The sequence below is a fragment of the Emys orbicularis genome, chromosome 2 (genome assembly GCF_028017835.1).
Source record: "Emys orbicularis isolate rEmyOrb1 chromosome 2, rEmyOrb1.hap1, whole genome shotgun sequence".
Lineage (NCBI taxonomy): Eukaryota > Metazoa > Chordata > Testudines > Emydidae > Emys > Emys orbicularis.
The window spans coordinates 285,714,651-285,729,101 of NC_088684.1; the positions used below are offsets into that span (position 1 = coordinate 285,714,651).

Genomic DNA, 14,451 nt, shown 5'->3' on the forward strand with positions numbered 1-14,451 from the left:
AATATTAAAACTAATTGGGGTTATATGCAGAAAGATATTGCAAGATATTGAGCACCTTCTATTCATGTTAAAGTGAATGGGAGTGTAGGATGCTAGGTACCACCAAGGATTGGGCCCAAATCCCACACATGTTATGGGGAGAATAGATCCTACAGTAATAGAGAATGATGTGCTACTTTTTTCAGTTTGTCTGTATGCAAAAAATAACTCCAGTTAAAATATACCAGTTCTAAAAGGAAAAGAGCCTGCTATTTTATGCCCTGAATCTGCAAACCCTTACTTGCATGAGTAGCTTTGAGTTCAATGGAACTACCCACATGAAAAGTTATTCACGTGTGTAAGTGTTTGCAGGATTGGGGCCTTTGGTTCATTTGGCTACCAAATACCATATTTTGGCATTACATAAGTTCTATATATGTTTTAAACATTTTTGGTTGGGATATTTGCTTTCAGATCGTGATGCTGTTTTGGAGCTGGAAAACAAATTAAAGGAAACCCGGAAGACTGCAGGAATTAATGCATTATATTATGCAGGAATGTTTCTGTGGCTGATGGGTAAAAATGATAAAGCAAATGAATACATTGACAGAATGCTGAAAATATCTAATGGGTCTAGAGAGGTAATGTATATAAAGGTTTTTCACCCATAAGACAAATGTCTGGCTGAAGTTCTCAATATTTAAAATTAAATGTGATCACAGTTTTAATTAGATGGTAAAAAATAAACTGGCAAAACATAGTAGATAACGTTTTCACCCCTCAGCTCACAGAGAGCTGAGAAAATTTAGATTTACCTAGATGTAAATATCTTGTTTCATACACAAGCTGAGATAAGAGCTGTTTGATGCTGTTTTTAAAACAGTTTGAAGTGAATGTCTCCACCTCAATCCAAATCAATATTTTTTTGCAAAGGAAAATAACTACATGCTGAGTTTCTACCATGAAAAATGGGAATGGCATTAATCATTGTGTGCAAATACATTTGTGTACAAAAACATTACTACTGTATACAAATATAGTACTTGTTGTAAAAACTGATGAAGCAATTTTCACAGTACACAGATGATCAAAACACTAGTGTGTGTGATGTTACTGACTTGAAATGAATGAAGCAAATTGTTTCATCACGGTGCTGTGAAGTAGGACAACTATCACACAAGTATGTCATGATGGGCCAGCTTCTACTGTAAATGTGAGGTAACTCCACCGACATCAGTGGAGTTACTTGATGTAACTGGGCACAGATCCAGTCCATAATTACACAGCCTTCATGCAGATTACCTTGGAATCTGTGCAATTTCTGGGAAGGCCCAACAGCCTGTGCTATAGAGAGGCAAACCCCACACTCTGATGAAAATTTTTTTGGAGGAATTCAGCCAGGGAGGATTTTTCCTTCTCTTAAATTCCCTCCCATGGATTTCATTACAGAAGAAAGCAGTCTGGTCACAGAAGCAATATTGAAAATGCAAAAAATTAAACAGGCTGGTCACATCTGTCACATGTAAACACAGGCCATAAGGTGTGGATATTAATATATTGAAGTTTTGACTGATACACAACAGGTGGATGACAAATCTAGCCAAATTTCTCAATAAATATACTCCTTGAGTTTTTTTTTTTTTGAAAATTCTTATCTATCTGTTGATGTGTTGCACACTGAGAATTTGATACTTTTTACTCCTAATTAAATGGATAAGACAAGAATTTTTTTTTTTTCTGGTTTCATCCATATACATTGCCAATGGAGAATGACCCTTTTAACAAAGATTGTGTGCAATGGCTAATTCAAATATTTGCCAGAATACTGACTTTGAAAATGTTTGAATCTTGGTCTGTCATTTCTCTTCTGTCAATAATAACGAAAATCCATTTTATAATCAAGGTAAGGCATGAAGGGTGTGCTTCATTGTGCTGAAATGGCACCTCTTGGTTGGCTAGACATTTGGCCATAATGCTCATTGAATTTTAGTGAGGAGGATGTTTTTATGCTTAAGGTGTAATTTTAAAGACAGGTATATTGTTATTAGGCTGCATCACTTATTGCTATGTATGGCTAAAGGTGACGCTGCTTTCTGATATTATACCTTTTGTGGCTTTAAATAATTTTCAAAGGTGCTTAGAGCTTGTGAAAGGCATCTTTTTATTATTTTATGCATTTAAATATTTAAACAAAAATAAATATACTTGAGACAAGAAATTAAGACTTTTCACTGCATATTATGATTTGCCTATTGTGTAACTTAAAATATATGGATTTTTTTTTTTTTAACCTTTACAGGGTCTTATGCTTAAAGGATGGGTGTACTGTACATCTGACAAACAGCATGCTATTAAGAAGTCTATCAAATACTTAGACGAAGGGATCCAAGACACCACCGATATATTTGGGATGATGGGAAAGGTATAGTTAATTCTTGGGGTTTTTTTAACTCTATTTTATACTTTCCTTCTTACTTCACTCATTGTCATTGGACTTCATTTTTGACAGAGAGGACACAGGACAACTTCCTTTTCCTGTGCCCACTCATACCATTGTTGACTCCTAGGTTGCTTTCCAGAAATATATAGCCTGTTTTCAAAGGGATTTAGGCACCTAAAGATGCAAATAGGTGCCTTGTAAGATGTGCAAAAGTGCCTAAGCAGGTTTGGTGCCTAACTCCCATTAACTTCCAGCTCCTCCCTTGCTAGTCCCGACCATGAAAGTGAGAAGGGAATGGGAGATGCTGGGGTCCAGTTCTCTAAAATGGTTACTGGTGAGTCTTGTGATGACTATGTAGGGAGGGCTGGGAGGCCCTGAATTTAATCCCCCTTCTTGTTGGCTCCAGTTGCCACAAAAATAAGTGATCTGGATCTTTTGTTGGTTCAAATAATGAAGCAGATGATAATTAGCTACCAATTTAATGATATTCCATTAGCATATTAGTACAATCTGCCATTTTTCTGAATCAATGAGATTGTTTTTCTTTCTTTTCCCCCCCCCCCCCCCCATAGGCAAGATATTTCATGATGCAACAGAACTATTCAGGTGCTCTGGAAGTAGTTAACCAAATAATAGTCAATTTTTCTGGTTTCATACCAGCATTTATCCTCAAGATGAGGCTATTTTTAGCTCAGCAAGACTGGGAGCAAACTTTAGAAACTGCACTAAGGTAGGGATGATAAAAACCAAACAAATCCAGAACAGACTAAGATATGTAATTTCCTTTCTAAATTCTACTACATGCCTCTATAAAGTTGTTACACATATATTTGTAACGTTAAGAGTGTATTTCTTCTTCAGATTCATTTCCTCAAAATACATTTAACAACTTAAAATATTTTAAGCAATTGTCTTCCATGAGGTCCCAGAATAATTTTTCCTGATATTAAGCAGTTTCATGGTAACTGAAATGTGTGTCCCTGGGACAGTATTTTGTTACTTATATCAGAGTGTAAATTCTCAGATTATGTCTACATAGCAAAAAACCCTACCTATCAGTGTCTCAGAGCTCAGGTCAACTGTCTTAGGCTCGTAGGGCTTGTGATATGGGGCTGCAAATAGCCATGTAGACATTCACGCTCAGGATGCAGCCGTGGGCTCTAAGCTCTTCCTCTCTTGACAGATCTCAGAGCCTGGGCTCCAGCCTGAGACCAAATGTCTACTCCGATATTTTTAGCCCTGTGAGCCCAAGTCAATTTGATCTGGACTCTGAAACTCACTGTCTGAAACTTTGCTGTGTAGATGTACCCTTGGATACTTTAGAGCCACAGTTTTTCCTACCCCTACTTTCCCTTTTTACCACAATTAGAAATGTAGAAATGTATCATTTATGAAGCTTTCACTCAATGACTAGATTATCTTTCAACATCAGAGAACACGCTCAATCTATTAAAAAATAACTGTAGGTACTGTATTCTGTTTTGCTTTGTAAAACTTGTATGCAACTTACATATAATAATTATTGTTTAAGAATCCTGAGCAAAGATGAGACCAATATAGATGGACTTCAAGCTAGTATTGTAAATGAGCTTTCAAGAACTGGAAACTTGAATGCAGTGAGTATTCTATATTTACTAGTATTTGAAGTTGTCAAGGCTGTATCCCCACTTTGAACTTTAGGGTACAAGTGTGGGGGCCTGCATGAGGACTTCTAAGCTTAACTACCAGCTTAGTTCTGGTCCGCTGCCACCATTCCCTTCCCTGGGAAGCTTTTAGAAACTTTTCACCAATTCCCTGGTGAATACAGATCCAAACTCCTTGGATCTTAAAACAAGGAGAAATTGACCCTTCCCCCCTCCTTCCTTTCACCAACTCCTGGTGGATACAGATCCAAACCCCCTTGGATCTTAAAACAAGGAGAAATTGACCCTTCCCCGCTCCTTCCTTTCACTAACTCCTGGTGAATACAGATCCAAACCCCCTTGGATCTTAAAACAAGGAGAAACCAATCAGGTTCTTAAAAAGAAGGCTTTTAATTAAAGAAAAAGGTAAAAATCATCTCTGTAAAATCAGTATGGAAAATAACTTTACAGGGTAATCAAACTTAAAGAGCTCAGAGGACCTCCCTCTGTCTTAGGTTCAAAGTACAGCAAACAAAGATAAACACTCTAGTAAAAGGTACATTTACAAGTTGAGAAAACAAAGTAAAACTAAGACGCCTTGCCTGGCTTTTTTACTTACAAGTTTGAAATATGAGAGACTTGTTTAGAAAGATGGGGAGAACCTGGATTGATGTCTGGTCCCTCTCAGTCCCAAGAGCGAACAACCCCTTAAAACAAAGAGCACACACAAAAGCCTTCACCCCCCCCCCCCCCCAAGATTTGAAAGTATCTTGTCCCCTTATTGGTCCTTTGGGTCAAGTGTCAGCCAGGTTACCCGAGCTTCTTAACCCTTTACAGGTAAAAGGATTTTGGAGTCTCTGGCCAGGAGGGATTTTAGTACTGTACACAGGAAAGCTGTTACCCTTCCCTTTATAGTTATGACAGAAGTATAAAGTTGAGGCCTTGATTTTTTTGTGATCCTTAAAGACCTCATGGTACTTTTTCAAGAGAAGTGGTATGAAGAGGTCCTAATCCTAGAAGACATCCCAACACTCCATGACTCCCAAATCATCCTCTGTCACCGTCAGAGCATAGCCCTATATCTCCAATATCAATATTATGCTTTCATTCACACCTGATGCTGGAATGTAGTCTTCAAAGCTCACCTGCATCAATCCTATCTTTAGACTCCTTCCAGATTTCTGAAGTGCATGGGATGGACTAGATAGCCTTCTAGAGGTGCATTTTAGCTCAAGTGGTTCTGTGATTCTAAGAGCAAAAGAGGAAATGTAGTTGGTGGAAAGGCACATGAGCCAGTTTATTGTTAGTATCCTAAACTGTTATAAATGTACTCTGTAAATCACAATGCTAATTTACTTAGCCAAGTAATTTCTGCAGTTAGAATAGAATTCATCCAGCAGCACAATAGTGATGGAAGGCTGCAACAGAACATTCGTAATTCTCCTGTAGAACAGAAGTACAGGGAGAGTTCACATCATTTTCATGTGATGTAGCTGGTGTAGGCTATGGAGTAGGGGTTGGAGTAGGCTGATGAAGAGGCAGAGGAGAGGTCAATGGGTTCATGATTATGAAGCCCATGGGCTTGAGTAGCAGCCACTGATCCCTGTATCTTGCCTGCTGTCTTGATAAAGGATTCTATACTCCATCCCAACACAGTCCCCTACACAAAGCCAGTCTACTCAGACTTTGTTTGGGTCATGAATTTTACCCTGTGTACCATTCAAAGGACTCTTGTGTAAAGAATGGTAGTATTATCTGAATTATTCTCTCTAATTTTGAAATAAATTCATTAGTTCATTAAATATTTTTTTCTGCAGGCATCATTTCAACTTAGAGATTTTATTCATTCTTTGGAGACTAAAGAACCTCATAATTCAGACTTACATCATCGAAAAATCCTTGTGGTCAGTAGATTGGTAAGCATGTTTGTTTGTTTAAAAACTGATAGTAATTATGCATCTGTGGAAGCAACTACATAGTTGCGGGTGTGACTAGTTTTCCATTATAAACTTACAAACTTAAGGGTACCGTCTGACTTGTCTGCAGAGTTCATAAAATCTACAATGCTAAGAAGTTTGCAGGCATCAATTTGAAGAAATGTCTCAAGCGGAAAACCGAGATTCATTAGTTAGCATAGTGTTATCTGGCATAGCTGTTATCTAGACTATGTCATTCACATACTCAGAGAATTTCACAGGAAATAGTTACACATAACAGAAAAACCAGCATTTTTCCTTGACAACTTCTACCCATACCTAGAACTCAATTATTCTGGCTTTGTTATAGGTGAAGTGGATTCACCCTTAATATTGGAGACAAGCTCTATGAATGATACATAGTATGTTTGGCCACCCATTGGATATTCCTCAGAAATGAAATCCCAGCCCCGTTGACTTCAGTGGAGCCATGATTTCACTCCAAATATTCTATTTACTGCTTGGTATTCCAAGACAGTGGGCCTATTTTATTTTTAACTATTTTGTAGATTTGCTATATTTAAGTACTTATTTCCCCCCTGTTTTATCTTGACTGAATTGGAATTTTTTGTAAAATTTCTGTTTCTTTATATTCTGTACATTGTTCAGTAGTCCATGTGAATTTTGTTACTTTCAGTGTGGGAAGAATCAACAAATCTTGCAGCTAATATATGGATTTATTGAACGCTCTTATACAAAATTAAAGTCTTCAGATGCATGTTTTGCTAATGAGCTGGGATATCAACTAATTCTTCAGGGGAAGTGGAAAGATGCTTCTGTGTGGTATAGAAGAGCAGTGGAGCTGGATGAAAGCAGTGTAGATGCTCTAACAGGTAGGGTTGGTTTGGTTATTTTAAGAGAACTGTGATAATTTTAAGGTCTTTGGGGCAGAGAATCTGCCCTCCTTTGTGTTTGGAAAGTGTTAGCACATTGTGGATACTATTGGAAACAAATACCAATAATATTTCAACACACCAGCTAGTTCAGCTTCTTTTTTTATTAACAGATGTAATATCTGAATGCAACTGGGTTTGATCTATGTTTTTGGTTTTCCTTTTTTGCATTAACATTTGTATTTTTACATACACTCATATATATGGAGTATGTGGGCCAGATCCTTGGGCTGGGCTTAGTCCCTTTTGCACTGCTTCAGTGGCACAAAAGGGATTTATAACTGCCCTAAAAGGGCAGGTGGGGGATTCTTCTATCAAAGGGGAAAATTTGATATTACAAGCCCATAAGGTCTTTTGTATGTTTGCATAGATACAAATGTCATCCACACCACAAAAATCTGAACACAAGTCATCCCTATCTACTGACTGCAATAAAGTTTTCAAATGTGAAGGAGTTTTATGAACTTATAGTCTATGAAGGCCTTTACTCATCACTTCAGTCACAGCTTGTGTTCACATCCACTGAATCTTCTCATAAAGTCTCTGTTTATTATGCTTCTCATAGTGTTTCTCCTTCTCCTGGTAGCTGTACAGTATCTGCAACTTCTGCATTTCTAAGCGCAACCTTTTCAGTTCCAACTGTTGGTGCCATTGTCGCTCATGCATTCTTGCATCTGGGCACTACCTTCCATACTCCTGAACAGCTTTACCTGGACCTGAGAGCTTTTCTGGTTTTGGCCTTGTGGCATCTTCCTCAAGGCACCCAGACCTGTGAGCCACTGTGTTCCCCAGGGCCTCAGCAAGTAAGAGCTTTGCTGCTGCTAAGCTGTGTGTCAGCCTCCTGACTCTGCCTTGCAAGCAAACTCTTCAAGACTATGCCAGTCTAAAATCTTGCCTTGCACTTTCCTGTCCCTGAGTTCCCTAGCAATGTTCCCCTGCAGTATCCAGTACTGCTCAAAGGGGGGATTGAAACACCCCAAGACATTCCTCTCTCTCTGCCTGCCCATTGCATTCACTGTACTTGAAGAGACAAAGGAAGCAGCCTTTGGACTCTGGGGGCGGGGTGCTGACTTAAAGAGTTTGGTCAGTAAGACTGCTGTTAAAACATGTGGTGAGAAAAAATTGCTTTGAATCTAACATAGTTTGTTAAGTTAGGCACCAGTAAGTGTTTTATCTTTATTTTTCTTATAACCACTTCTAACTTTTATGCCTCATTACATGTACTCACTTAAAATCTATCTCTTTGTAGTTAATAAACTTGTGGATATAATTCAGTGTGTTGAAAGTTGAAGAGTCTGAGTAACTCCTTTTGGGGTAACAAGTTGTGTGCATATTATTCCCTTAAAGGAATAACGGACGTGACATATTTGTACTGTCCAGCAGAGGGCTGAGCAGTATAGGATGTACATTTCTGGGGGAAGATCTGGGACTGGAAGTGTGTTGGGTCACTCTGCAGCATAACCAAGGCTGGTAAAAGCCAAGGGGTGGCTGACTGGCTGCAGCACACACACAGACATAGCTGGAAGTGACTTACATGCTGGAGGCTGTTTGTGAGCAGTCCAGGTTGGAGGCTACAGCAGCGAGGCATTGTAAAGGGCACTCCAGGTTACAAGGCAGGGGTGGCACAGATACTCATTAGTCTGGATTGTACCTTGGTGTGTCACACATGCCCAGTGCAGATGGAATCTTTGGGAATTTAGCTGCAAAGTTCTAGTAAGTCATTACTGTGCAGGTGCGAACTACAATTTTTCAAAGGCTTATAACTTAACCAAAATTGGGCCGATTTCAACAGGAACAGCAAAAGGCACATCCCTGACACAAAGGCCTGCCCCTTGCCAGATTTCAAGTCCCTGTTCCAAAGCACAAGCAAGAGCTTCTCAAAGAAAAGGTTGCTAGGATTTTTTAACATTGAGAAAACAACATATTTTTCCTAGTTTTCATCTTAGAAATTGTTGAAATTTAAATTTTGAAAAAAAATCAACTTGAGGCAAACACCCAGAGTGGAAAATTTCAGCCCAAGTAGTTAAATTTGGCAAAGTTATAAGCAACTGAAAACAAGTCTTAAATTGGGAAGTGTTGGACAGCCTTAATAATGGGCAGAGCTAGCAGTCCCACTTATAATGCTCTTTTGTTAGAGTTGCAGTCTTGTAAGTGCTGCAAATCTCAAAAAAAAAAAAAAAAAAAAAAAAAAAAAAAGCATGCCTATGGCCCAATCTTGCAATGTACTAATAGCTCCTTTATCACTGAAATCAACGTCAGTTGAGGGCACATAACACTTAGTACCTTGCAAGATTGGGCACTTCATAGGCCTCAGTTCAGCAAAGCACTTAAACATTTATTTAACTTTAAACACATTTAAAAATTCCACTGAAGCTAAGACTCAAGCAAATGCCTAAAGTTAAGGACATGCTAAAGTGTTTTTGATGATTAGTGATAGATTGTTCAGTTTGGATAATAATGTGGAGTATACAAGTTAACATTTTTTTTTATCAATTTAGAAAGAACTTCTTTGGGTATTTGCCCACATGGACTGTGCTATAGGTGCCCCATGCACACAAGATCAGATTTGTTCAGCAGTGGCTTCTAGGTCTGCACTTGTGCCCTGCATGTCCTCAAGCTCCTCACCCAAGGGCATAAAGGATGGAGAGGGCCCATCTGCCACTCAGTTCCTTCTTACGACCTGTGGCAGCGAGATGGAACTTCCTTAGTGTCCTGTTCTACCCCATAGCTGTATCTTTCTTATTCTTCTGACCATTAGTGTTAGTTCTTATAGTTATTAGTACCTAGTTAGGCCATTGGCTCTTTTAACAAAGGTGGGGGAAATTTTAGTTCCTCAAGTTATCTGGGTACTATACTTAGGTACCATCCCTGTGGTGGAAGCTATGTCTCCAAATTTTAAAATCTTTCTAGCCAGTGTGGCAGCCATCCCCTTAAATGAGCGTATGTTAAGTGTGTTTCTGGCCTTGGTGAGGGATGCGTCCCTGAAAAATATTTGATCTGTAGATTTTTTTCAAATGTCACCTAATAGGCTGGAGACACCTGATTGAAATTATTTTTGTTAAAATGCTAAATAAAAGGTGTGCCTGGTTCTGAGACCCCTTTGTAAAAAGAAGCTCCTGTTGCTTCAAAACTATTTAGCCAGTGGTCCTGGATCCTGAGTCTCCTTGGACTCGAAGAGACCTGGCACCTCAACAGAGTCTACTGACATCATCACACAGATCCCCTTGGGGCAGTCAATTACTCCTCCTGCCCATAGTAGGAAAGAGTACTGCTCTAGGACTGTGTCCTGGCACCAATCACCATCGCCAGTTTATAGATCTGCTTCTTGATTCAAAGTCAGCAAGGGTTTGTCTCCCTCAAGTGTGGTTTGACACCATGAGTCATCTTATATCAGATCTTAAGATTCAGCCAAGGACATCACTAAAAGTCTGTCTCAGACTTCTGGGTCATGTAACCTCTTGCACATACATGATACTGCCATGTTGTATCTGTCCACTCCAACAATTACTAAAGTTAGTCTATCAGCCAAACAGATGGCGTGAATCTGCAAGTAGTCATTACTGAGAATATCCTGTCATCACTACTCTGGTGGAAGGATCCACTAAATGTCTACTAGGTGTGATGCCTGTGTCTCCAACTCCCAAAATGCTCCTCTGATGGACACCTCCAAATAGGGCCAGGGGGACACATCTGTCTCATCTACAGACACAAGGACTGTGGTCCCTGGCAGAATCTCAACTACATATAATCATACTAGAACTCAGGGCAATTTGTCTAGCTCACAAGGCATATCTACCTCTTATGCAGGTATGGCATGTAAATTGACATATCACAGAACCAACATGTGATTCTACACCTGAAAGCATCATCTCTGTATCTGACAGCTTGAACATTACCTGGTTAATATTAGAAGATGAATACTGCTCTACAGCAGTTATGACTTTCTCATTCAGAGCAGAAAGCCTTCAACAAGGCTTATTACTGTGGCCAAGTGGAAGAGGTTTTCAGTATTGGCTGCTTGCCATAACCTTCCCCCCGTAGAGATCTCTATACCAATCATCTTGATAATTTATCTTTGAAACACTCAGGTCTCTCTGTTAAAGTTCACTTAGCAGCCATATCTGCCTGCCATCCTCCCATAAAGGGCCACAGAGTTTTTCTCCATTCTATGGTAACCACATTTTTGAAAAGGTTAACACATGTTCCTACCTGTTGAAGGTTTTTCCCTGAGACTTAGGCTTGGTCTACACTTACCCCCCAATTCGAACTAAGGTACGCAACTTCAGCTACGTGAATAACGTAGCTGAAGTTCGAAGTACCTTAGTTCGAACTTACCTCGGTCCACACGCGGCAGGCAGGCTCCCCCGTCGACGCCGCGGTTCCCCCGTCGACGCCGCGGTACTCCTCTCGTCTAGCTGGAGTACCGCAGTCGACGGCGATCACTTCCTGGTTCGACTTATCGCGTCCAGACAAGACGCGATAAGTCGAACCCAGAACTTCGATTCCCAGCCGCCGAACTAGCGGCTGGGTGTAGACATACCCTTAGATGTAGTTTGACTATCTTTGCTGACGCCTCCATTTGAATCTGTCTTCTTGTTCTTTGTATCATTTGTCTATTGACATGGAATTCTTGGTAATCATTACCTCTGCTCTCAGGACGAGGCAGATCCCAGCACTGATCGCAGGACCACCGTATAGCACCTTCCATAAGGATAGCTAGTCTTTCTCCACACCCCAAATTACTACCTGAAGCATCTTGTACTTCCATTAAATCAATTTATTCACCTACCAGTGTTCTTTCCAAGACATCACTTGTCTTCTGCAAAAACTAAACTTCACATTCTGTATGTTTTAAGAACTTTCTCCTTACTGTCTGAATAAGAAAAAAACAAACCACAAATGATCAAGATATTTTGTTTCTTTTGGTTACAGATCCAGAAGCCAACACAGAGACTCTCAAAATAGGTGTCAGACTATATTAACTTTTTCAGTTAATAGGAAATCCTAACTTCACCATCTCACATCAAAGCACATTCTTCTAGAGCTCAGGCAGCCTCCTTGCCAGTAGGGATCTCTATACTTGAAGTCTGTATAGTGTCTACTTGAAGTTCAGTACATAGCTATACAAGATATTATTTTCTCATGTCAGCCTTTAGATCTGATGCTCAATTTCGCAAGGGAGTTTTACAGTCCTTGTTTAGATAGGACTCTGCGTGCCAATCAGAGTGAGATCTGTATGAAAAAATACCTGAAGAAGAAAAAACGGTTACTTACCTTAGAGTAATTGTAGTTCTTCCAGATGTTTTGTCCACCTGGATCCCATAACCCGCCCTCCTTCTTGCTAATGCAGAGTCCTTTAAACTTGGGATTCTGTATTGGTGAAGGAACTGAGTGGAAGTTGGGGCTGCCCTGCCCTTTGTGCTCATGGATATGCAAGGTGCATGAACAGCCCAACCAACATTGCTAGTCCAAAGAATCCAATCTCATGCACACAGGGTGCTTGTGTACCTAGAGTGGGATCCACGTGGACAGAACATCTCGAAGAACCAAATTACTGTAAGGCAAGTAACTTTTTTATTGTTGTGGTTAAAATTCCTTTTTATTGTATTTCTAAGCACATGACATGTTATTGTATTAATGTTGTTGCATTACAGGTATTATTTGGTGCCAGGTGCTAGAAGGGAAGCTGGATGAAGCAGAGCATCAGCTGGAATTCTTAAAGGAAGTTCAGCAGTCCACTGGAAAATCTGCGGTTAGATATAGAAATACAATTGTTTACTGTATTTTTGTTCTTCATTTCTACACATGTTCCGGGCACATTGCACACCTTAAAAATTCTGCGCAGTTATGCTGGTGTAAATCCAGAGTAACTTCATTGACTGACAGAATCTGTCCCACAAACATTAACAAAATATATTAAATCAATCTTCAGAACTAGACTGCCTAAAAACTTTCCCAACTCCATTTCCCCACACAATTCATCCTCGGGAAAAGCAGGAAGGGACTGCTAGGTCTTGAAGGATGTTCTGAAGACTACCAAATGTTCCAGAATCAAGGAACCCTCACAGAAAACACTACTGCCAGCCTCCTTTCATTTAATCAGGGTTGTTAGCTCTAGCACAATGATTGCAATTGCTTTTGTATCACATGGGGAAAGAGTCTTTTAAGCAGATAGTCCCTGCCATTTAGGAGTTTATAGGTCAAAATCAATATCAATCTTCATCTGGAAATTGATTAGCAGCCAGTGCAGACCCTGGAACACAAGTGTAACATGCACCCAGTGGGGGATGCTTCTTAACAAGTGGACCACATTCTGCTCTAGCTGTAGTTTCTGAACGCTTCTAAGGTGCAACACCATCTGTGCTTCAGTCATGCAAGATGCTGAGCACTCCAGCCCCAGTCTAGCAAAGCACTTAAAGCACATGCTTATCTTATGATTTAGTAGTGTTTTAAACTAATTTGATACTTATTTGCATGGATGTAAATGACTATACAAAGCCCTAAAGGTCCAACATTTAGACAAGGGATGGGATAGTTCCCAAAATAAAACACACAATTTGATGTAAACAGATGTAAGTAGCCTAAAACTACCTTCAGATGATCACTCTGTCTTTGCACTGAAATCCACTGGAGCTATGTGCACTTATCCAAAGACAGCATTTGTCCTAATATAGTAAAATGTGGAATTTTCCTTTTTACAGGTTCTAGTTTATCTTCAGGCAGTTATTGCTTCAAAGAAAAACAAGAATGAACCAGTTGCAACTGCCCTTCTGAATGAAGCTGCAGAACTTCATTTTTCTGCTTTGCACGGCCTTCCTCTGAGCATGGAATACTATGAAAAACTAAACCCCATGTTCCTGATTGAAATCGTGAAGGAATATTTAGTCTTCTGTCCCAAACAGGTGAGAAATATTTTAGATAAAATATTTAGTATTCATTTATTATCTGTTTATATTTAACTTTGATATTGTAATTTAGAAATCTAGATGTTTAATTTCTCCAGAATACATGTCCATAACTTTCGTTGAACTTATGAGATGATATATGTAGAAATGGAGGAGAGACTAGACACCAATATGTCTTCCTTTTGAAATGGTACTCTGTATACTATACTTCTGGAAAATATGTAGTAAGGCCAATCTAATTCTTAATTTTTCATAGCCTAGGTCACCTGGTCAAATTGTATCTCCTTTTCTTAAACAAGCAGCTATAATTTTGAATCCAGTGGTTAAAGCTGCTCCTGGTATGCTGGAGCCTCTTTATCTAATGGCACAAGTCAAATATTTATCAGGTAAGACTAGACCATGTTAAATCCAAAGAAAAAGAAAACTGTACATGCTAAGAAATGATTAGGCTTAAGACTCATTGACAGCTAGAACACATTCTGAAAATTTGGATTAAACTGAGTTAGTACCTTTTGATGTATGCAGTGTTGTAGCCATGTTGGTCCCAGGATATTAGAGAGAAAAGATGGGTGAGGCTATATCTTTTATTGGCCCAACTTCTGTTGGTGAGAGAGACAAGCTTTTGAACTTACATAG

At 39.4% G+C, this 14,451-nt stretch overlaps 1 protein-coding gene across 1 annotated transcript in view; it reads left to right on the top strand.

The window, feature by feature from the left end:
- Positions 1-14,451, top strand: part of TTC21A (tetratricopeptide repeat domain 21A) — a gene marked incomplete at its 5' end in the record, with an annotated part of 65,255 nt that overhangs the window by 11,930 nt on the left and 38,874 nt on the right. Inside the window, 9 exons of the mRNA XM_065398625.1 lie at positions 454-620; positions 2,279-2,401; positions 2,992-3,149; positions 3,951-4,035; positions 5,859-5,957; positions 6,655-6,850; positions 12,565-12,662; positions 13,612-13,812; positions 14,072-14,201. Of these exons, the coding sequence (XP_065254697.1) occupies positions 454-620; positions 2,279-2,401; positions 2,992-3,149; positions 3,951-4,035; positions 5,859-5,957; positions 6,655-6,850; positions 12,565-12,662; positions 13,612-13,812; positions 14,072-14,201 (1,257 nt within the window). The remainder of the gene's footprint in view (positions 1-453; positions 621-2,278; positions 2,402-2,991; positions 3,150-3,950; positions 4,036-5,858; positions 5,958-6,654; positions 6,851-12,564; positions 12,663-13,611; positions 13,813-14,071; positions 14,202-14,451) is intronic.